This window comes from Ictalurus punctatus, chromosome 17 (genome assembly GCF_001660625.3).
Source record: "Ictalurus punctatus breed USDA103 chromosome 17, Coco_2.0, whole genome shotgun sequence".
Classification (NCBI taxonomy): Eukaryota; Metazoa; Chordata; class Actinopteri; order Siluriformes; family Ictaluridae; genus Ictalurus; species Ictalurus punctatus.
Window position 1 is genome coordinate 22,252,490 of NC_030432.2, and position 25,662 is coordinate 22,278,151.

The following is a 25,662-nucleotide window of genomic DNA, read 5'->3' on the forward strand; positions in this document are numbered from 1 at the left end:
AGTAGTACAGTGAGGGATTTCCATTTCCCTGATGCTGTAGGAGGGCTTCACCATTTCTGTGATGCTTTAGGAGGACTTCACAATTTCCCAAATTCTGTTGGAGGACTTCACCATTTCTCTGATTCTGTAGGAGGACTTCACCATTTCTCTGATGCTGTAGGAGGACTTCACCATTTCCATGATTCTGTAGGAGGACTTCACCATTTCAGTAATGCTATAGGAGGACTTCACCATTTCTCTGATTCTGTAGGAGGACTTCACAATTTCCCAAATTCTGTAGGAGGACTTCACCATTTCTCTGATTCTGTAGGAGGACTTCACCATTTCTCTGATGCTGTAGGAGGACTTCACCATTTCCATAATTCTGTAGGAGGTCTTCACCATTTCTGTGATTCTGTAGGAGGACTTCACCATTTCCATGATACTGTACAAGGACTTCACCATTTCACTGATGCTGTATGAGGACTTCACCATTTCTGTGATGCTTTAGGAGGACTTCACAATTTCCCTTATTCTGTTGGAGGACTTCACCATTTCTCTGATGCTATAGGAGGACTTCACCATTTCTCTGATGTTGTAGGAGGACTTCACCATTTCTCTGATGTTGTAGGAGGACTTCACCATTTCTGTGATTCTGTAGGAAGACTTCACCATTTCAGTGACGCTGTAGAAGGACTTGAGGATTCAACTACACATCTCCGATGTGTTAAGCTACCAACAATCATTTTGCTTAGAACACAGGTTTGTATAATTAGTTATTATGCTACATACAGCCTGAACTCTCAGAAGATCTTAGATTTACCACAAATGTAGCCATTTTTAAATCCAAGTTAAAAACATCTCTTTTCCTGTGCCTATAACTCAGCTCTTAAACTTGCACTTCACTTCTGTAGCATTGCAGTTTTTATTTTACTAATTATGTTTTAAAACGTTCCCCGTTCAAGATTTTTTTTTTCCCACAGTGTTTTTAGTTTCCCATTTACGCTTTTAAACGGTTTCTTTTACAGTCTCCATATTTTTTTTTAGTTCCTCCTAAATATAATCAACTCCTTGGAGCATAAATGCTAGCACTGTCAGCCCAAGGATTGATTAATATCTTAGTGGTTGTGTAATCTTCCTCACAGAGTGCTGGGAAAGACTCGGGTAAAACTGACTTGAGTAATTCTGCCGATTTTCCAATTTTATCATGTCACTTTTTAATGTTTTTTATCACCTCCTAATGTACTTTGCTTTTATTTATGTAAAGCACTTTGAATTGCTTTTGTGTATTGTAGCGGGTTCGCAGCAGAGGCAGGCAGAGCACAGACACACAGAGATGACTGGAGGGGAATTAGTGCCAGGTTTATTATAAAATAGAAAAGAAATAGAAAGGGGGAAACATGCAGGAGTGTTGTGAAGGGAGTGCAGGGAGTGCTGATGGGGGCTGGTGATCCCTCATCCCAGCTGAGCCTGGTCACGAGGAGAGAGCTGTGCAGCATCGCAGCAAGGACTCCAAAAGGAGGAAGACATCCACCGAGGGAGCAGAGACGATGGGCAGCCGGGGAGCATGGTCATTTTTATCAGCGTAGTCCTCTGGAAACAATTCACAAAAGCCACAGAGTTAGCTGTTTTTAGACCAATATCGCTCCTGGTGCGCCCTTTTATTCTCTTCCGCTGTCTCTGTGATGGTAGAGAGCCACCTCTGCAATCAGTAGTCACCAGCCATGCATGGTTTGGACTGCCCCGCCCCTCAGCCACGCTCTGATCCTGTCCAAACCACTAGGGGTGCTGAAAGAGAACATTCCTTTCAGCATCCTATCAGCAGTCGTACGAGGAGTGATCTTCTCTGGGGCGCATACCTCTGACCTCTGATGTCACACCCCCCACCCCTTTTTTGCTCCGATCCTACTGCTCTTTGGGGGTGTGGCCCAGTGTTGCTTTCGGGCTCGTGGGGCCAGGTTTTGTGGCTGGGTGAGGGAGTACTCACTTTGGCCTCCGCTTCATAGCTGGCAATTCCTGTATGTACTACCACCTGACCGCTGCCACCCACACCTTGCTTGGCGACGCCGTTGGCATTCTGCGCTTCCACCTTGTTCCTCATATCAGGTGCATCAGAGTCATAAATCTCCCCCTTACTCTGCAAAGGAGAGGATTTTACTGTGTGGATTAAAGAGTCAGACCCAGTTCTCTGTGATCCTTCTTTTCTGCTGTGCTCCAGACCTGTATTCCCCGGAAAGACGCTAGGGTTAAATAATCTACTAACAATAACCTCTGACATCTCGCTTCATTCTGTAGGGATCTGTCGAGCACAGTAACAGAATGTGGTTAGTACATGACTAGCTTTTACCTTTTTTGGTGATATCTGCTCTGTTTTGATCCCTCCTGCTGTGTCTCTTATCTCTATATTGGACATCCTGATGTGGGCCCGTTTCGGGAAGGTTCATCTATTTCTCATGTCCTTCAGATCTTGGGGAAAAGTCCCTTTCTCTGCGCGTTTGACTGTAGCATTCGTGGCCCTTCGCTCCTCAGCCACTGAGGGCAGGAAATCATTCTCGGCCTCTGTCACTGCACTTCCCGAGGTCCTGGGGGCTTCCCTCAGCCACGTTTCAGACTCTCCAAGGGTGGATGCACAGGGTGGGTTCTCCACATGGTGGGCCCAGATGGCCAACAGAGGCTATCCAGCGTGAGTAGTAGATAGGGGTTCTGGGGGGAGGGAGCTTGTGACATCCTAGGCTTCACCGTGCATGGGGCAGCTATGGCCACGTGCTGATCCTGTCCAAACCACTAGGGGTGCTGAAAGGGAACATTCCTTTCAACATCCCAGCAGCAGTCGTACGAGGAGCAATCTTCTCTGGGGCGCATACCTCCAGTTCGGCGTCACAGTATGGAATGTCCGGTATAAATAAACCTGCCTTGTCTTAAAAAAGTACATTATGGCCTTGCTTTAAACATGAAAATAACAACACAATCACTAATATCAATGAAAAAAAAAAAACCAACATCCTAAGCTTGGCTAATGATTCACATTACTCTACAATTACTCCATGGTTTGCCAGAGTGTCTACAGCAGGCCCAGGTTCATCAAACCTGAACAGATGAACCTGAAACATCACCTGGTCTTTTTCTAGTCTTCATCCGACCAGTTTTGGTGATCCTGCACCCACTGAATCCTCAGTTTCCTGTTCCCGGATGACAGGAGTACAACCCGATGTGGTCTTCTGCTGATGTAGCCCATCTCTCTCAAGGTTCGACTTATTGAGATGCTTTTCTGCTCATAACGGTTGTGATTATTTGAGTTACTGTAGACTTCCTGGCGGCTGTCTGATCATTCTCCTCTGATCTCACTTATCAACAAGCACACAGGAAGTTTTCGCTTTTCACACCATTCTGTGTAAACTCTAGAGACTGTTGAGTGTGAAAATCAAATCCCAAGTTATCAGCGGTTTCTTGAAAACTCACACCAGCCCGTCTGGTACCAACAACCACCCCACGGTCAAAGTCACACAGATCACACTTTTCCCTGATTGGATAATTTGCATGATTTACTACTATTTGGCCCTTTTCTGTAATTATTTAACATCTATCTGAAGTATAATATCTGTCACTTCACAGTAGAAGATTGTGCAATAGTGAATTACTCCCACATTTGTCACATAAACTTACTGTTAATATTTCATGTTAAAAAAAATAAGCAGTGTGTCCTCCCAGTCAAATTAAAACTACAACTTACGTAACTGATCTACAACTTAAAAATAAAACCACCTGCACTTCGGTACATGGTAAGAATTAACGTCATGATAAATCAAGTGTATAAAAAAAAACCCAAATAAATTACATGTGAAAATGTGGAAAACATAAAATGACAAAATATCTAAAATACTATATGTGTAAATAACATATGGGACGTTTATGTGGCATTTCTATATGGGGACACTGCACTCCCTACACACACACACACACACACACACACACACACACACACACAGACATGGATTTCTTCTCTCTATCCAATTTGTGACTCTAACCTCAGGGTTAGTACTGATCTCATTGATTCAGGTCATGACGTTATTGCTTGCCACACACACACACACGCACACACACATTTCTTCCTGTTGTCCAATCTCTGACTCTGACCTCAGGGTCGATCTTGATTTCATCGATCGAGATAATGACGCCACTGTGGCCACTTTGGGCTGAATTTCAGAAAAACACGAGCGCACTAAAGGATAAAACAGCACGTGGAGCTCGGCTATCAGCTCTCACACACTCGGCTGAGTCTGACGGGGAAATTACAGATGCTATACGATAAAATAGGATTGCGCTGAACATCTCTGCCATATCAAACAGAATCAGTGTACCTGAATTAAACTTCTACTCTGAATCAATCTTCTATTCAGACAAAAACAACAACAAAATATGTTTACACGCACAGGTTCCTCACACATCACACACCTCACTTCCTTTATCCCAGAGTGCGGTTCAATTCTCAAGTGTGACCTGTCAGAAGGCGTGCATTATTTGTGTATTTATTTCTATCTGTGTTATCTAACAGATTAAAGGTACGTTCACACATACAGCGACCGGAGACCGTTCGTTTTCGATGAGAGCCGGCGACTTCCGGCGACCGGTGCCGATTAGGCGTGGGCGTGTCCAGCGATGCGACAAAGTTGAAAAAAGCTTAACTTTATGTACATTTAGAACGACTCGGTGCAGCGACTATCAATGGGAGTCAAGACAGTAGAGCGCACGTGATCCGTGATCGGCCGTGCTGCCTGAGAGTCCGAATAGCTCCGGAGATTCAGACAGTCTGTTGCTCGTGCTTTCACTGCAGATAGATGGTTGGAACGGCAACGAGCACACACACACACACACACACACACACACACACACACACTGCTTCTCCTTCATCTCGTAGGATATGATGCAAACGCTCTCCCTCCACAATGTTTCATTTTAGCGGCAAAACAACTGGTTTGTTGTCAAAAGTTGACTGGTGGTTGCGACGTGCGTTACAGACACGTACACACCTTAATCACACTATTAACGTCGTGTGGGAGTTTTCACCGCATTCTGTGACAGGACAGAAGTAGCACTCCTCCACCTGTACAGTCGCAGTTTAACCCTTGCTTTCTGCTCGGCTGTGTTGTAATTCACTACAGATTTTAACATTGTTTGTCTCTGATATGTAAGATACTATGCTCTCTTTGTGGCATGGTGGTGACCTAAAGTAAGAGATTGCATATGTCCTGTACTGTCTTTTTGTGATGGCGTTGGCCGTGACGCGTTTGCCTCGCACCTCCGCGGTTGGGGGTTGGATTCCCAGCTCCACCCTGTGTGTGCGGAGTTTGCATGTTCTCCCCGTGCTTCGGGGGTTTCCTCAGGGTACTCTGGTTTCCTCCCCAGTCCAAAGACATGCGTTGTAGGCTGATTGGCATATCTGAATGGTCTGTAGTACGTGAACGTGTGCCTGATTGTGCCTTGTGATGGATTGGCACCCCGTCCAGGGTGTCCCCCGCCTGGTGCCCGGGCATCCCTGGGATAGGCCCCATGCTCCCTCTGCGATCCCTGTATAGGATAAGCGGTGCAGAAAATGGATGGATGGATAAATAAATAGAGTACACAGACAAAACAAAACATTTTAGGTTTTCAGTGAGTCAGATGATCAGAGAACGAAGTTTTTCCCCATGAAGCTACAAAATAAGCTATAGCGACAAAATATAAATGTGTAAACAGCATATAAACATGACAGAGAAAATGATATTACAGAGGTCAAAATAAACATCAGCAGAATAAAGACACTGAAGTACAAAGTATTGTGTGTATGTGTGTGTGTGAGAGAGAGAAAGAGAGAGAGAGAGAAAGAGAAGAAAATGAATCCGCGCATGCGCAGTGCGGCTGCGCTCTCCGCCTTAAACTCTGCCGCTCGTAGGTCGGTGCTGCGCTTTTCTGTGCGCGAGCGACAGACACGGCGGAGGGAAGCGCACGCGCTGCGGCGCTCAGACCCACTTCTGCTTGTCCGGTGCTCCTCAGTCACACACACACTAAGTCTGGAGACGGATTATCGGTGTGACTGAATGAAGTGCGTCACACAGAGAGAAGAAACAGAGGCGGCGAGGGACCGAGATGCGGAGCAGAGACACGCACAAACACCGAGAACCGGGAGTGTGGAGGAACTCTGATCCCTAACACACACACACACACACACACACACACACACACACACACACACTTCACCGTGACAAGGAGGTAAGACATCTAATCTAAAGCACTTCTGATTACTGTCTGATTTAATATAAACCTTCACATCTGGATTTATTGTCCTGTCCAAAATTTATGATAAGGGAAAATGATGATGATGATGATGATGATGATGATGATGATGATGATTAGCAATAATATTAAACTTCTGTCATCATTATTCTTACAGACTTTACCCCTGAGTTATGATTAAAGTTTGTATATATATATAATATAATATGGAACAGCAGGGTCAGAAGGGATTTACTGTGACTGTAGATGCAAACAGGTGATGATCAGACACAGACATGACACCTTTGTGTGTGTGTGTGTGTGTGTGTGTGTGTGTGTGTGTGTGTGGTTATTTTTATTTTAACCCATAATTTGACCATTTCTAACTCATTAAATCTAAACTGACAAGCAAGTAAGTAATGAAATGAAATGGGAGTGTAATGGGATTATAATGGGATTATAATGGGATTATAATGGTAGAACAGGAATATAATGATATTGTTTGTGTTTTCCTGTAAAAGCAGATCTTGTATAAATAATACAAGAGTGTTTATTTTATAGTTGATTATAGACAGAGATTAAATAGTCTGTCAGGAACTAGATGTGTTAAACACAGCAACATATCAAAACTCTATCTATCTATCTATCTATCTATCTATCTATCTGTCTATCTGTCTGTCTGTCTGTCTGTCTGTCTGTCTGAAGTTTGTTTGCTTGTTTGTTTGTTTATCTATTTTTATTTGACTTTCAATCTGTCTAAATGTTTACTGATTTACTTTTGATTTTATCTATCTATCTATCTATCTATCTATCTATCTATCTATCTATCTATCATTATTTATTTATTTATTCATTCATGTATCTATCTATTATCTATCAGTCTATCATATTTACGGATTTACTTTTGATTCTATCTATCTCTCTATCTCTATCTATCTCTATCTATCTATCTATCTATCTATCTATCTATCTATCTATCTCTCTATCTATCTATTTAAATGTGAATATTAATTCAGTAATGAATGTGCTTGTGTGTTTCAGTGTTTGATGGTAAGAGGTCGGAGGTCAGCGGTCGAGGAAGGTGACTGAGTGAATGACGTGAGTGTATTTAAGGCTTCATGACGGTGTGTAATACAGCATGTATGTGATAATAAGTGAACGCAGGAAGTTGGAGTGAAAAGCTCAGGCTCTTTATTCACGTTCAGAGTGAAGCTGCAGCAGAAGGTCATGTGCATTTCACTTTAAAGGAGCACATATCATATTGTTTCCTCCGGGTACACCGGTTTCCTCCCCCCAGTCCAAAGACATGTTCTGCAGGCTGATTGGCATTTCCAGATTGTCTGTAATGTGTGTGATTGTGCCCTGTGATGGGTTGGCACCCCGTCCAGGATGTCCCCTGCCTTGTGCCCCGAGTTCCCTGGGATAGACTCCATGCTCCCCTGTGACCCTGTGTAGGATAAGCAGTACAGAAAATGGATGGATGGATGGATGGATATCAGTGTGTTAACCCTGCTCTCTACTCTGTTTGTGTGCGCATGTGTGCATGAGTTTTATCACTACGACTGGACGTGAAGGTTTACTCAATTTAGAAGGACAGCTGCGCATGCAGCTGTGTGTGTAAATATAGATTTTAATTAAGAGCTATGCACAGGAAAAGGTTTATGTGAATATACTGTGATTTGTGTGAATGCTCTTTCTCTGAAAAGTGTTCATGGAAGTGTTGATGAGTCACTTTTAAACTCCGGACCCTACGGTGTTAATCACGAGTGATTGGTTACAGTTGCCCTTACACACCCCGACTCCATGAGAAGAAATGACAGCAGGAAAGCAGCGATTAAGCCTAAAGTTACTATATAGAGAATAAGTAAATAATTCAGGTTGAATTTCTATCATAGATATTTACTCGTAAAAAAATTTTCCCCTACTGTTTATTATAGTGTAATGTGCGCTACATACTTGCCACGATGAAGATGTCTTGCTAATATCAGGGACGGAGTCACTGGACTGGTTTCGTTCAATCTCATCACACCCACATCTGCAGATCTCAAATAATTCACCTGCGTAGATCACTTTTACACTTTAAAACCATTTGTCAGCTACAGAGAACACTATTCGGTGCGACATTATCCGAGAGAACGCTGTTTCCCAACTCAAAATTGCCTTGAACCTAATCGACAAAATGCAATAATAAGGAAAAAAACTTCCTACTTTCAAGTTAAAATCTTGGAGCTGTGCTGTTTTAGGGAACGAATCAACGACAAGGTGGTGTGATGAAGACTTACTGTTACCACACTAAAGCTGTTTTCCAATAACAGAACATCCCAAAGTGTTTTATTCCTCTGACACCACCGCAATCTGCCAACGCGAGTGATTTTTTATTCATTAAAGAACGACTGTTATCCATTTAATGCTGTGAAGAAATGAAGCTATCACTTACGTTATCGTGTAAATAAATATTAAGTAATTTCCTTAGCTACCAGCCTCTGTTTTTTTTTTCTCTCTCGTTTTTGACGTAAATACGACTTAATAAGACATCAGAAATGCGGTTTTTCATGTTGCAGAGATGACGACTGTGTCATGTTGGAAAAACAAAACAAAACAAGCTCTGACATTGGAGACTCCTTCCTTCCATAAATGTTGAATAAGCATCTCCTTATACCATATCGACAACTACAAATTTGACTTTTAATCAATTTCTGTAGAGCGTCCACCGTCATGCAAATCCTTGCATAAGGTGTTACTATGGAAACCATAACGTATTAGAACGAGTGCAGATCAGGCAGGGAACACGGGATTGTGTACAGATTGTGTAGCTACGATTAAAGAAATAAAAACCATCCCAGGAAGTGAATCTAGTGGATCGTTAAAATTCGGAACTTTCATTCCAGAAGAAGTTTATTTCTTAACAAGTGTCTAATAAAGGGCATTGAAGAAAATCCAAAAATCAAACCCAGTTATTGGAATACATTTCTCTCTCTTTCTTTGACTTCTTCGTGAAAATAACGCTCATGTCTGGCACTTTGATTAGTCTGCATTCGGTGTTCCGGAAAGCGCGTTGATTCCTTCTGTCGCACCAGTAAAACTTTTCATAAGGATCATTTTGCTTTACGATGCCTGGCAGTAAACGTCCCTATGAAATGGCTCTAGAGCCGTGATTTGATTCTGTATGTTGACAGAGTAACGACGTGCTGGAGTGCTTGACTGATTGGAATAACAGCCAGTAGCGTTTGCGATACGCCACGCCACTTCACACCACTGCCCAATCTAAACAAACCCGACAGGTGAACTAGCTAAACGTTGGAGAATGGCGGGGAGTTAAAACGAGAGCCTTGACTCAGCTGTGGAGGATTTCTCACTGCCGCCTTCACCCACGCCTGTCCCGTTTAACTAGGACGATGAGATGCTGGGGTAGTGATGTTCTGGCACTGTACAGCCCCAAGTTGGTAAAACACTCCTGCGCCAACTCGCACACGCACCACCGTCTTCCAAAGGAATAAACTCCAGACGTTTAGAAAAGGGAATCGTATACCAGGAAGACACAGCTAAAGGCACACTGACCATGCTTACTGTTAACAAGCAGCTACTGTTAGACCAAGACACGCCCCCAAGGCTTGAGAACATTTAAACACAAGACCAGAAGTGACGGAGAATAAAATTAGAACCTACAAAATGTCTTTTTTTTTCGTTGTTTTTTTTTTTCTCTCTTCTAGATATACTCTAGAATTGGTGTCTATATTACTAACAGACAAGCACAAAAAGCTCCACCGATTTTGATTTAATAAATAATGAGAGAGTCTCCAATCTGTCACAATCAGTACGTTTACACGGACAACGATAATCCGATATGAACCCGATTAAGACGATACTCTGATTAAGAAACTAGCATGTAAACAGAGATTATCGATGACCTTAATCCGATTAAAGTCGTACTCGAAGTAAACACAGATGGAATTATGACGTGTGGAGTATTCCTGTTTTAGTCGCGTTATCGACGTGCGTTACAGACGTGTACACACCTTAATCGCACTATTAACGTCGTGTGGGAGTTTTCACCGCATTCTGTGACAGGACACGTACACACACGGCAGCCCTCACCCGTTTGACGGCAAACGAGAGAGCACGGCTGCGTCCCAAACCGCGTACTTACCCGCTATATAGTAGGCGAATACGTGCATTTCAGTTAGTATATACAGTAGTAGGTAAGTACGTGGTTTGGGACGCAGCTTCAAGCAGTCGTCTATTTGCACGTATAGCATGAGTAATGATTAACCGCACTTGAAGCGTTCGTAAAATTAAAAATGAAACACCAAAAACTGTATACGGTCCCATAACGAAGACCAACTGTATGTCGATACGTGAAGTTCTGGAGGGACGTCGGACGGCGTTGGCGTGGGGACGTAATGACGTGTGCCGTTAATCGATCTGTGTTCTATAGCATGTAAAACCTGAACATGAAAGGCGTATTCTAAAAGCCACTCATGTAAACACCTTAATCAGAATATTGTCTTATTCAGAATAAGGTCAATGATTAGATTACTGCCATCCATGTGAACGTAGTCAATGTCGTTGTAGTGGTCGAAAACGGTCTCCTCTAAAACTCTGAACACATCCGGCCTTTTCTTTTGCGGACTGTTTTTCACACTAAGAGCTAAGCAAGCAGATGTTGAAAATTTCCACCGAGTATGCACTGCAATTGCATTATAATCGTATCTACTCACACACTCATTTGCGTGTGCGGGTGCAGTCCTTCTGCAGGTGTGTTTGTAGATCTCTCACATAATCCTGCATTGCCTCCGCCTCACTTCTTCTCGCAGCTTTGCACAGACTCCCCCGTTCGAATAATATAGCGCGATAAAGCGATGGTGTTTGCCGTCGTTTTAGCAGGAGTTTATCGAGCGGATTTTAGTTGCCGTGGCTTGTTTACGGCCACGCAGTAAATCTGAAAAATGCAAATGCGGCTCAAGCAACACGAAACATAAATAACCTAATGCAGCTCAGTCCAAAAATTGGACAATTGGCCGCCTCTCGCTGTGCCTTAAAGGGCTCGTAAATGCTTTGGCCCGGTGAAGTGGAGCGCACTTGACACGGGTCAGGTGTGAGGGCTGTGTTTACTCCTCTGCACATAAACAGCTGTACACTTCACTCTGAATGTAGACCTAAAGATGGAAAACGGCTCACTGCGGTACAGAAACCTCAAAATATCGAAGGCACCGAAATGAGAACGTCATATAAAATCTATCAGTAACTTTACAGTGAATCTGTTTGTTATACATTTAAACGTGTGCAGTGAATCAACTACTCTTTTTCCACAACAAACAACTCATTGTCAGCAAATCAGCATCAATCTTCATTTCCAAGGTCAACGTTCGAACAGCCAGACCGCCCTCCCCTTGTTCGTCCATCCAAGTCGATGAGCACCGCACAGTTTCATCAGTTTAAGTGGGAGTGGGTTCGGAGATGGCTGATTAGTCCGATCCGAGCCCAGGATTGACGGTTGCAGTGGGGACATGGAAGATCAGACTGCCGACCTGGTGAAGACGAGATACCGGTTTCTCTGCAGCATAATGCAGTCTCTTTTGTTCATAGGCTGACTATCATGAACTCGTTTGTGGTTGCCATGCTCCCAAAGAGAGTAGCCTTCGCCTAGGAACACTATGTCGTTTGCAACAACGAAAGGGTTCAAGAATATCAGGCAACTTCTTTCGCCATTTGAAGTCGGACAAAGCAAATCCCAAAACTGAGCCAAATGGAATTCAGACAGATGTACACTTGGGGAGAATAGTCTGCACCACATCTCATGAGAAATTCAACAGAAATAGAGTTTTTAAAGCCAAACTTACGTGTCTCTCAAATATCAGTATATTTCCATTGAGTTATAAAGTTCGTCTAGAAAGTGATGAACAGTGATTTCTGTAAATGTGCTATACTAATTATTACTTTGGCCATAAAATTGATAAAGAACATATTATGATTAATTTAGGACTTGAAACATAAATTTAAGGACTTGGAATTATCAGTCTTGAGTTGGGACTTGAATGCCAAGACGTGTGAAACGATGATTTGATCCCATTTCTGCCTGTTAGTAAAAACAAATAACAAGTTCAGGACCAAAAACTTGCATATAAACCCCGACTGTAATGATTTATTGTTTTGTCTATTTCTTGCTAGGAAAGTCATGGTACGGTATTGCGCTGGTGTTCCCTTTCTTCCCTTCTATATTTCGTGCTATTAGTTTTACAGTCGAATGCTCAGACTGCACTTGCGTCAAATAGGTTTTTAATTAAAGCCTGTAGCAAACAAATAAACGTAAAGATACGGCACATTCAGTCTGCTGGTTTTACTCGGGAATCTCTTGTTTAAATAACAATCGAGGCCAATTTTCCGAGATAAAGGAGACAGATTGGGGTTACCGCACGGCCTCGGAGCAGTGGGTCACCTCTCATATGTCTGTTTTTCCCCATGGCGACATGCAAAGTGGAGCAGAGAAAGCGCTCATTGTTTAAGATTTCCAGGGGAATTTCTATACAATGTTGAAGAAAAACAATATGGGGATAAAAGACATGCTGGACCTGATGCTGAGCTCTTCAATAATACGCATTTAGGAGGTGCAGTTCGTCCTTGTCTAGTCGTCCAGACGTGTAATAGTTTGCGAGAGACGACACCGGACGAGGCAGCGTATTAACCGAAGACCCTGCTTGTATTGAGCAGTGAATTTTTATAGATAAAATTATAAACAACACTGAAAGTGAGCTGTAATTGTAGTAGATGAGTGCTCGGTCAGTTTCTCCTTCAAGCCGTGGGAATGATGTAGTTGGAGGGGAGCGCATCAAATTAACGAAAGCGCTGGCATTATTTTATTTGTTCGACAAATCAATATGTAGAAATAAAACGTGCACACGTTGTCATTTCATGACTTCGATATCGCATCTTGTACACACAGTCATTATCTCGCTTTTACTATATGATATAGCATATTGCATGACAGCAGAGACGCTATAACCGATATACTATAATCATGATGTGATGAAGTTAGCACTGATTCAATTAGGTAACTAGATACCTGCTGGTGGCTTAGGGCGTGGCCTATTCTTAGACCAGGGGTTCCCAGACTAGGGGTCACGACCCCACATGAGGAGAGTTATGCTTGATTTATAAATAAGGTGATGAAATACTTTAGTTTCATTGAACTGTTGGACAAATTTCCCCGGCCATCTAAATTCCGCTAATCACGCTAGCATTGTGTCTAAATGAGTTGGAATTTAGAAAAAAAAACGTCTCGTGTCACGTTCAAACCAACCGAAATCTCTGTTTTGTGTACCACTTTTCTGGATTTTCTAGATCAGGAAATACTTTTGAATGTAAGGTCAAAGTTTTTCGAGTTGAGCCGCAGCCCATGAGGACGATCATGACGACGGCGGGAAGTTTTAAGTTATTGTTGGTTATGTTTGTGGTGGAGATTTCTGTAAGGAAATCTACTCAAGATAACGTAAACGCAACTGAAAAGTGTCAAAAAAGACGTCATTCATCCATCCACCATCTTGGCCGGGCCCACAGTGGATTCTACCCCGGAAACACTTTGTGTGAGGCATGAATTAAAAACTACTCCAACTACTGGCATGTTTTTGGGATGTGGGAGGAAACCAGAGAACCCTGACGAACCCACAAGCAATCCGAGCTCGGGATCGAACCCAGGACCCTGGAGCTGTGAAGCGGCAGCACTATCATTTATCCAGTAAACTAAAAAATACTGTATTAAATACAAAAACACCCCCAAAACATTGCATTTATAATGCAGTTATTTAGAGAGATGATCGAGCTGTAATGAAGGATGCATCCAGGACGTTTACGTAATGATAACATCAAATGAAATAAGCAACTTTCTAATGTAGGCCATCATTTAATTAACATCACTACAAACCCTATGGCTCATTTTGAAAGAAATGGGTCTGTGTGTGGAAGAGGCTCATTTATAATTCCGCACAGTCATCGACTCCCAAACACCTGGATCTATGCGGCCGTATATAGAGAAGCTGTCTGAAACGGAACACTGAGTTTTAAACCTGAGTGGGTTTTCAAAGCCGTTGAGCGACAGATCGGCGTATGGTATTAAAGCTTTAAAGCCAGGTACCACACCCTAATCGGCTTACTTTTTTTTCCTGTCCTTCTATCAGGATGAAAGTGAACCTGTTGAAAATCAATATAAGGATTTTTTTTTTTTTTTTTAAATATATAAAATATAAATAGAAACTAAAATGTATCGAATATACGCCTGAGCCTATAGATCAGTAGATGTGTTTGAATTTGCATATTGCATAAATCTGTATTCCAACATTATTTATTTATTGAGAGAACACACACACACTGGTCTGATTTGTTTGTTTGTTTGTTTTTTTAAACGAACAAAATATCGTTACGGCGTTGAATTACACATTATGATAATCGCATGGGGGGGGGGGGGGTATTTATATTGCGTTTTTTAAGACTTAAAATGTATTTTATTTATTTGTTTTAGTGGGAGTTTATGATACATTGCTGTATAACAATAGGAGTAGGCCTAATGAACATTTAATGACTTTTATTTGAAAGATTTTCAAACTGATCAACGCTTACTTTCATTGAAAATGACTCTCCCACCGCAAATATGAGTTATATTCTAATTAGAGATACGAATTTCGCCCACCTGCTCTCTAAAGGCCAATCAGTGAATACAAATCCAGATAAACAGGCATGCTGCCATGTAGCAATAGCATACAGTAAAGGGTTCAATCAAAACTACTTGCAATATTGTGAAAAACAGTCAATCTCTTGCTTTACAACCTTCGAACCTGTGAATGAATTATTTATGTACATGGACGGACCTCTTAATAATAATTAAAAGACAACAACAACAAAAAAAAAAACAGGTTGATAACCGTGACATCAGTAACCAACAGAATCACAGTAAACATCAAATCAGCCTGACTCATCTAAGGATTCTCTGCCAAAAAGGAAATTATTTCCAGTATTTTCAGTTGTTTAACTTCAAGAGAGGAAAAAAAGGAGAGGCTGGTTAGAGAACAATAATGTTCATAGCATCTTGTTTCATGGATGTTTTCATGCACAACATTAAATGTAACTATAAACAGATAAAAAAAAAAATTAAGTGTAACTTTTTGGGACTTGCTGTTATAGTAAAATAATCAAATCTGGTGTGGTAACAGTAAATCTGCTTCATCACACCACCCCGTCATGGTTTATTTTACTATAACAGCATGTGACAAGTCTCATTCCTTAATTCATTCTGTAATTATCAGCTTATAGGGTGTTCAAACTGATGTAGAAAAAAAAAAAGAAAAAGTGAAAGCTGCCATTTTTACCGGATGCAGGCTGTTCCTGTCTTTATTATTGAACGAATTGAGTAATCAGGAGCTACAGAATGCTTCCGACCGAACGAAATCCACCAGTCACTCACTGTGCACCGGCTGTGGAATAATGAGGCGCCGAGCTGATTGACATTCTCATCAGGAGCTCAGCGATGGTTTCCCCTGGTGCCGGCAAAAACGCCCGCCGCTGCATCCTCAGCCTTTATGCGGATCTGGGCCACTCGCCAAAGCTGGGTCCAGAACAGGGGACAAGAGGTTACAGGGACAAAAGCAGGGGATTAAACAGGCGGAACTGCCTTTTTAAGCAGCGTTTGTGGGGATGCGAAATCTGCCCGGGGAAGATTTTCAATCAGTGTCTTAAAATAAAATCGAAAAAAAAAAATTCGAAAGACCCACCCTGAACGACTTGCATATTAATCTTTAGAATTGACATGTGATCATCAAAGTCTTTATATATAAATGAATAAAGATTTACTTTGTAATGAAATTTCCGAGTTGACTTTCTTTAGTGAACAGTTCAACGACCTGCTCATATTGGTGCAGTAGGATTTAGCCCTTGCTTCAGCTCTACGCAAAGAGAGTGATGCAGCGGGGCTTTACTAGTACTTTAGTCAGTACAGCTCTAACCTCTTTATCTGTACAGACAGAAGTCATGCCAATACCGTGACAGCGTTCTCATGCTAGTCATTTCGTAGACCGCCAACTAGCTGAAACTGCACCGTATAGCTGCATTGCATTCTGGGACCTTCTGGATTTTTTCATTCATATGGAAAATTGTGAGTGAAAAAAGAAGCTCGTGCTGTTTTTTTTTTTTTTTTTTTTCCGGAGATAATTGCCAAACCTGAGCATTATCTCATTATCATCCTGTGTAAGATTTGTGAAAGGTGAGATGTTCTTTTATTAAACGCCATTACACCTGCACTAACAATAACAATGTCCACCTGTGACGTCAGGGCAGCGGGAAGGAATTATGAAAATGATGGTATTATGAAAATACACAACAAAAACTTCCCAAACGTTCGATCCGAACATATTGAATGTGTTTCAATGGACTTTTCTTTTCAATTCAATTCAAGGGACAACCAAACGCTCGGATGATGAACGGCGGTAGTTTCCACAGAGCCGTGGAATGTCGGAGGAACGATATTCCCAGCCGTCTTGTGTGAACTCGAATGCTTTGATTCTACATCCTGCGCTCCAGACTGAGCCCACATTCATATTCATAGACAGTCGGCTGATTATTCTGTTAGCACTGAAAATTAATCATCGTAGGACGTGGTTAGTGTTTACCTCCGCCGAGGTCTCGGCAGATGGATTTCAAATGAAACGGACTAAGTGAGTTGTGCAAAGCTCAGCGATTGGCAGGAGTGCAGGGCGCCAGGAGACGGCCCGCCCGGAAACTTCAATTAGCCTCTTTACACCGTTTGTTTTTCAAGCTTATAAGCGCATATCAGCGTTTTTCTTTAGAGTGGAAATAATGGGCTGATTAAGTAGCGGGAAATGCTGCGTAAGGACGTTTCTGAAATGAAAAATGCTATCTGACAAAATCGCTTTCTCAAAGTCTGTCCGTGCTCGGGTCAGGCTCGAGTATACAATGCATTATAAATACGATCGAAAATGCTTTTGTTCATTTCATTCCTTAATGACGTAATATTCAGCTTATAGGATGTGCTTTTGTAAGAGACGGAAGAAAATAACGGCAAACACTTCGTTTACAAGCAATGTTCATAGTCCTATGACACCTACATAAACCCTTCGTAAGAACTGATATGAACCCTCATGAACATTTATAAAGGATAATTCCAGCAAACGTTTTTTTTTTTTTTTAATGAGTATTTGTCAGATTTGATGTCAAGCACACCTAACACAAGTCGAATAACTTTTTTTTTTCTTTTTCTACACATGAGGTTGTTATGTCACTGTCATAAGGGTGTTATGACACTGTCTCGCATTCTATTGTCATGACAAATGACTTTGTAGCTCGGTGTACTGCTAGTATTTCAGAGTTACTTAATATTAAAGTGAGCTCTGGACACTGTTATACCGTAAGGGTTTTAACAGTTACAGTACATCCAGCTTCGTACTTATGATTAAACCATAGTGCTGTTGAATTCTGGATTCTGATTGGTCAGAAGCTCTGCCGGTAGCGTAGCGTATATTAATGCACAATTCTTCTAAGTTATTATTTTTTATTTGTATGGTGGATGCTCGACATAAACAGATTAAAAAGCGTATATTGTATAATTGCTGATATGGTGCTTTTTTTTTTTTTTTTACTTTCAGAGAAGGAGTCTCCAGTTTCAGAGCTTTGTAATAGTAGAGGTAAAGCTGGGACTTAGAATTTTCCAATTTAAAGTCTTTAGGACAGATGGAGGTTACTTGTTAACATGAGAAACTACATTTTTTTTGTCTTGTTTACATGAAAAGAGGGGCTGGTAAGAAAAAAAAAGAATGGCTGTTTATTTATAGCTGCTATGATGTAACATTGGAATGAACTGGTTGATTAGATTGAGCTTGTCTGAAGGCGTATTTAGGTTTTTTTTTTTTGAAACACGATTTACATTAAAACACAAATCCACATGCATTTAAACTCTCAATATATAATATATAAAAATGTTGTCTCAGGTCTCGCTCATATGCTGTCTGAAACTGACCAGACGACACAGCCATCCTTAGGTACCTCAAAAGGCTAAACAAATCAATGTTCTTATGGGGGGAATAAAACTACACCGAAAATAAAGGAAAGCTTCTCACAACAAGAACAAACGTTTTGGAGATGTTCGATGTCCAGGTTATGCTGTTATAGGAAAATGATCAGTTTTGTAGCGGTAACAATGAAAGCTCTTGATTCTCCATGACACGACACTGTCGTCTGACGCTAGAATCGACACCGAGTGTATGATTCCTTACTATAAGACGTGTAAGGAATAAAACCCATGACAAAATATACTGTATATATTGGTTCTGGGGCGCACGGTGGCTTAGTGGTTAGTACGTTTACCTCACACCTCCAGAGTCGGGGGTTCGATTCCCGCCGTGACCCTGTGTGTGCGGAGTTTGCATGTTCTCCCTGTGCTGCGGGGGTTTCCTCCGGGTACTCCGGTTTCCTCCCCCAGTCCAAAGACATGCATGGTAGGCTGATTGGCGTGTCCAAAGTGTCCGTAGTGTATGAATGGGTGTGTGAGTGTGTATGTGATTGTGCCCTGCGATGGACTGGCACCCTGTCCAGGGTGTACCCCGCCTTGTGCCCGATGCTCCCTGGAATAGGCTCCAGGTTCCCCCGTGACCCTGAAGGAAGGATAAGCGGTATAGAAGATGGATGGATGGATGGATGGATATTGGTCCTGTTTATTACTATTCATAACGTCAAGATGTCACTTATTTTCGATGTTAATTGTATATATATATAGCAGTTGAAGGATGTTAGAACCAAAGCTTTTATAAAAGGCGTACAAGTTTGTGTCCGTTGTCAGAAAGGGCTTAAGTAGGTTTTATGTAGTGCTATGAACACCATCTTTAGATGAAATCTTCCAGAGTAATGGAGACTCAATCTAGCTGTGGTGGGTTAACACCAGTGGGCTGTATCTGTGTCAGATAAGGGTACAGAGAAGGAGATGGGAGAAGAGTAGAGGTGTCAGCTCAGCTGAGAAGACTTTCCTTCTCTTTAATGGAGACGTATAACCAGTAAGACCCTCCGCACACCTGAACCATAATTTCCCTCCGCTCTCCAGCCTTCAGCTTTATCACCAAGGGTAAAAAAGGGAACAATGTGGGAACAATGTGCCTTGACTTGCATCTAACCGCTTTCTATTTTCACTTCAGGTTCCCAGAGGTTTCCTCTGTGTATGAAGACGACAGGCGATGGAGCACCTTACTGAAATTTCCTGCAAGTGAACGTTAACTCAACAAAGCGAAATCATAAGGATGTAAATAAGCGTTCCCCGGGGATGTATTGAGGTTCGACTTCGTTCCACGCTCTCGCGATGACATTTTGAAACCAAGCCAAAATGGCAAAGCCGTTCTACAGACTTCAGCGCTTCTTGCGGCGGACTCAGCTGGTTTTTCTGTTCCTGGGCGTGGCTTACATCATGGCAGGAAGTGTCCTTTTGCTGCAGAGATCAGGACTGGTGGTTTCTCAGCGTGGTAGCTTACTCCCTCCACCCTCGCTGCCTTCACCTCCACGAGCACTCGAAGCTCCTGCTCTCAGGACTGGGCATGGTGTGATGGCTTCACGGTTGGGTAGAAAGACCTATCAGGTTGGCGAGTCAGATGATGGGAGAGAAACACAATGGCTGATGTCACGTAACCAAGAGATCCGGCATCTCCGGCGACGATGGTTCCATAGCCTGATGTCTGAGCAGGACACGAACAGGGTCGAGAGAGCTACTCCGAAGAGGAAAGTCAGGCACAAAGGTAACTAATTATTGACGTTCCGATTGTTTAAATTATTCTTAAATTTATTCGGAAATTGTTCACAGGAGCATTTAGACAAGAAACGTGGTAGGCATGAAAATCCAGTTAGTGTGGAAAAAAAAAACAAACCTTGGTCTTCCCACAGAAGCTCCTGAGTTTGTGAACATTTATATTTAAGGAGACGAATTTATATACGGGGCACACTATCAAGCATTAATCACTCTTATTTATTTCAACTGAACGTACCAGTTTAACAAACCTTTTGTGAAACCCGTTCGTTTCATATCAGTGACCTGAAAGAAAGCAATCCAAAACAATAAGACTGGCCTGTCAATTAGAACAAAAGTAATGGCACCCTCTAAACGGCGGAAAAGTCAGTGTGAGTCTGTGGAAGCTGATGTGCTGCAGTGGCTGAGCTGCATTACTGGAAGATTTCCTGCATGCTGCGTTACGTTTCACTTCCAGCTCTCTGCGAGCTTTTGCCCTTTATGGAGTTTTGTTGCCGTCAGTAAACACAAAATCAGCTATGCCATGACCGTGCTTGGTAATTTTATGACAGATTGGCATTCATCAACCAACGTACGCGCACGAGTACGAAGAAACCCGGCGTTACATTTGACAGGAATTTTTCATTCATTTAACCAACAAGATGATTTAATCAGAAATGAGAAGGAGACAAAAAAGATAAGTATCGTTCTTGTTTGTGTTTTCTATCAAGGAACCTACATTGGATGTTTTCTGGATGATGCTAAGGACCGAACCCTGAAGGGCATGGTGTTCTACGATTTCCGCAAAATGACCAGCACTCTATGTCAAGACACCTGCACAGAGAGGTACCGAAAATTTCCACACGGATTTTGCAACAATCAAAACTGTTTTCTGTTTCTCATTTCGAAGATAGTTACTTATAATAGCATCCTTCAAAGCTAGCAGACTTACCCTTTACGTTCCTTTCACACTTGGCACACTTTTCTCAGCCACCAGCGCACACAGTTTATATAATCCTATCTGACATAGATCCTGAGGTGTGTCTAAAGTGGTGGCTTTTATAAAGACCTACTGTTAGGGCTTTCTGGACTTTATAGTACAGAAAATTGAGAAAAACACAGATAACAGTGTCAGTAAAAGTCTTAGTCTTATTAGTGAGTGAATATGATGCCTGGTTAGAATTTTCTTCTGTGAGCTAAGACCTGTAGCTACCTAAGCTGCGAGAGCTGTATTGTGTTAGCTAGTTAGTTAGTAAAAAAAAACAACAACAAAAAACAACCCAGTGTCAATAACCAAAAAATTTATAAATGGTAGCTATGTTCAAATCAAGCAATTCTTCATGTAATTGGATGTTCTCCTCTGTCTGAGCAAACAGCAATACATGTCTAAAATAAGGAGTCCTGGAGGTAAACATGCTGCATGCCTAATATATTTCATCTTCCAATTCTAGCACAGTGATTGTGTCAGTTCAAAACATTGGGATTGAGAACACGGCCGGTTAGGGAGGCTCAGCTCTGGGGTTTGTGAGCATATGTGTTAGGGGTGTCTTTAAAGTCGGCAGTGATGGAGCCAACACCTGCTCCAGCTCATCAGCCTGGACTTAAACGATCACCAGAGAGACGACGCGAGGGACAACTGCCCCTGCTAATTATCCCACAATATGTCAGGGCTTACTTAACAACATTGATGACATTTGCAGTCGCTTTGTGGGCTGGACAGATGGACGGACGGACGGACGGATAGTTGAGTGGAAAACCCGATTTGTTATTTGCATTTTGATTTGGACTGACTTTTCTCATGCTGACATATGAGGTGGCTTCCAGCATGGAAATCAAATGCAGCTCAGGAACTGTACAAACGGATAAGTTCATTTAAACCTCTTACCCCTAAGTTCCCACAGTATTATGTCCCATAACCCTATATTCCCCAGAGAAATAGCACGCCACCCCTGAGTTCCTGGGCCAAAATCAACATTTTAATTTGAACATTTTTAGGCCTTGAAACAACTTCTAATAATGTATTTGTGTAATCTTACTTTGAAAATGAAGCAGTTCAGTGTTTTTACTCCACTTAGAGCACAATTCCTAACTAGAGAAATTACGAAAAATGCTCGCTAAAATCCTTATATTCATTTAGAAGTAACATACGAGCATCGGCGTGGTCAATGCCTTTGAATAAAGTCAAGTAAATAATAAATAAATAAATGCATTTTAGCGCCTAAAGTCAAGTTTCTGGTGATAATCAGACCAGCAGGTAGTGTTTTCACAGATGCACAGAGATGGTCCCGTTATGACTCTAGACACCTGCAGGGTCAGTCGCACTGGTTGATGCTGAAGATGAAGACGGATCAGGGTCTGAATCAGGAGAGTTTGCATCTCTATCAGTTTCGGTTTCGATTTCAACATCGCCTGAACTTTCACTGCTGTCACTATGTAGAATCCTCGCTCTCGCCTGTGTGACTGTGTATGTTTTCTCTCTTTTTTTCACTGTTTTAGATGTAGCCATGTTCACTGTAGGTGTAACTTTAGCTGGAACACGATTAGCTTTTCGCTTTGGCATTTTTAGTTCACTTCTACTAGTGCACCAATATTCACGCTTGGATCAGCTTCATCTCAATGTCGGCGTAAAAACGTAATCACGTCGTAACGTCATGACGTCATCAACCTTCCGCGTCAAAAAATAATAATTAAATAAGTAAGGAATCATAGCAGAGTAATCCCGGTACACCGGCCTTACGGGGATAACGTTTACACTGTAAAGCCGCTATATCGGCCTTACGGGGATTCGGCGTAGACGACCAAGCCGGTATATCGTCCTTACGGGAATACATCAAAGACGGGCAAGCCGGTTTTTCGGCCATACGGGGTAAGAGGGTTAACTCAAAAAATTTGAGGAAACTAGTGACCTCAAAATTTTTAAAGTTGATAAATCGATTTCTTCAAGCCAAATGCACTTAAATATAACACAAATTGAACTCAAACTTGTTATATTTAAGTGGATTTGGCTTAAAGAAATCGATATATCAACTATAAAAAATTTTACGTTTTTAAGTTAACTCATCCCACGAGTTCCCAAGCGAACTCATCCCATCTGAATGGAGCTGTAGTCATTAAGCTATTAGATATTGTAGGAACTGACCCTAAAGTTATTGACACAAAGATGATAGATGCAGACGGTAACAGTCGTTACAGTTAATTACACTGCATTTCATGCATTATGCAGAAGTCAGTGATTAGTGTGAAGGGTTAGTGTTGCGCATATGTGAATGCTGCTTTCGCTTGGGGAAATTGGCAGTCTGGGATTGGATTCAGTGGAATATATTTGCTTTGGCTGAATGTCATTTTTAAACTGAACATGAGTTTTATGCAGGCATGAGCAGTAAGCAGTGTGTATAAACCAGTTAGTGCACCTGGCCTGAGTCAGTGTTGCGGTATTTTAGGAATCAATGAGCTCTAACAAGCGTGGGGGGGGAGAAAAAAAAACAGACAGTTCACACAGCGCCTGTAAACGCCGATTCATCAAGTTCACTCAACTGAATTATTCAGACCAACTGCCTTGGCATATATGAGTTGCCATTTTTTATAAGTAAGTACCGTCAAGTACAAGAGTTTGCATGCCATTAGGACAAACTTAATAAACAAATGAATGTAATTTACTGTGAGAGCACTGGGATCAATTATATCGCTTCACAGTGTTGCACCCCGAGTATTTCAGAATAGTGATATCGTTGTTGTTGTTTTTTTTTTAATTAGCTTGTATGTCAAAGGTTTGCCTTTACGTACTGTGTGGCCAAAAGTTTGTGGACACCGAATCATCACACCCGTATTTGCTTGTTGAACATCCTATTCTGCTAAAATAACCTCCGGTCTTCTGGGAAGGCTTTCCGCTAGATTTTGGGGCGTGGCTGTGTGGATTTGTGTTCATTCAGCTACAGAGCGTTAGTGAGGTTGAGATCAGACGCTGATGTTGGGATGGTGAAGAGGCTCCAGTTCCAGTTCATCCCAAAGGTGTTGAGCGGGGTTGAGGTCAGAGATCTGTGCAGGACATTCGAGTTCTTCCGCTCCAACCTTAACACACCGTGTCTTCATGGAGCCCGCTCTGTGCACAGGAGCATCGTCGTCACGCTGGAGCAGGTTTACGCCTCGTAGTTCCCGTGAAGAGAAACTGTAATCCTACAGGACACGAAGACGTTCTATACAATCGTGTGTTTCCGACTTGGTCAGATGTCCACACGCTTTTGTCCATATACATTGTGAATGGTTTTTGTTTTGTTTGTTTTTTAATGAAAAATTAACACCACCGCCCCCTACGCCCACTTCCAAAATGAGGGTGGTGCAAATGTTTCCCTTGACTGCTGCTTGTGTGTACAATAAATTAATGATTTTAAACAAATTGCGTATCCTTGACAAGTTAAATGTGATTGTTTTAATGATTATATAAACCCACTAACGTTCGCCTCACACCTCCAGGGTCGGGGGTTCGATTCCCACCGTGGCCCTGTGTGTGCGGAGTTTGCATGATCTCCTCATGCTGCGGGGGTTTCCTCCGGGTACTCCGGTTTCCTCCCCCAGTCCAAAGACATGCATGGTAGGCTGATTGGCGTGTCTAAAGTGTCCGTAGTGTATGAATGGGTGTGTGAGTGTGTATGTGATCGTGCCCTGCGATGGACTGGCACCCTGTCCAGGGTGTACCCCGCCTTGTGCCCCATGCTCCCTGGGATAGACTCCAGGTTCCCCGTGACCCTGAAGAAGGAGAAAGCAGTAGAAGATGGATGGATGGATGGATGGATAAACCTACAATCCAGAACAGGATAGAGGATGGTTGAATTTAATGAACTCAGAATAAAGTTTGAGCAAAATATCGTCATTTAAACCGAAGATGAACCAGAAACCGCTTTAAAACTCTTTCAAACTCGCACGCATGCTACCAGTATCTGAGTTTGAAACCTAATGACCTGTTTAAAATGATGTTACTGAGAGGCGATGATAGCTTTAGGAGGCGTCAGAAAAAACAGGTAGACGTGAGCATACCGTCTGCCGATGAGCAGTCCGCTTGCAGCAATACAGTAGAGCCAGAAGAGGATCAATTTAGGTTGCCATAGAAATATATCGATGCCACATATCGACCTGAGGATCAGGGAACAGTTGCTCAGTCTAATGTCCAGTGCTCATTTTAACAGCTCTGGACCAGGCACTTCCTACCTTTTGTACACCGCTGTTATTTGATGTGCGTCACAGCTTCCATGACTGATGCGTATGGCTTGTTGACTTGTGCAGAGGTTGCCAGGAGATTCATACGGCCGTGGATTCGATGGCCAGGTGGCATCCTGCAGACAGCTGCCGCTACAAAGAGGCTTCGGGCTGCACTCCATACCCAAGAGAGACAGTGAGACAGATGTTTAGTGCTGCAAGCTGGCCATTAACCAACTGTTAACCCTCTGCAGGCTCTGTCTGGCTTGCAGCTAGGAGTGGAGAGAGAAATAGAGGATCCTGTGCTATAAAAGAGCATCACTAATCAGCCCCGGATAGCAGGGTTTTGACACCGGGCCATGATACGAGACACTCAGACCTGTATATGTAGTATCAGTATGTACAGCATATGTCATTTATTCAGACCTGCCAACTTCAAGGAGGAATAATGCATAGTCCCGCTGAATAAATACCAATATAAC

General features: G+C 42.2%; 1 protein-coding gene across 1 annotated transcript in view; it reads left to right on the forward strand.

The window, feature by feature from the left end:
- The first annotated feature begins 5,909 nt into the window (after positions 1-5,909).
- Positions 5,910-25,662, forward strand: part of LOC108277442 (WSC domain-containing protein 1) — a 37,724-nt gene continuing 17,971 nt past the window's right edge. Inside the window, exons 1-4 of the mRNA XM_017490200.3 lie at positions 5,910-6,225; positions 7,270-7,326; positions 19,413-20,003; positions 20,722-20,836. Of these exons, the coding sequence (XP_017345689.1) occupies positions 19,598-20,003; positions 20,722-20,836 (521 nt within the window). The 5' untranslated portion in view covers positions 5,910-6,225; positions 7,270-7,326; positions 19,413-19,597. The remainder of the gene's footprint in view (positions 6,226-7,269; positions 7,327-19,412; positions 20,004-20,721; positions 20,837-25,662) is intronic.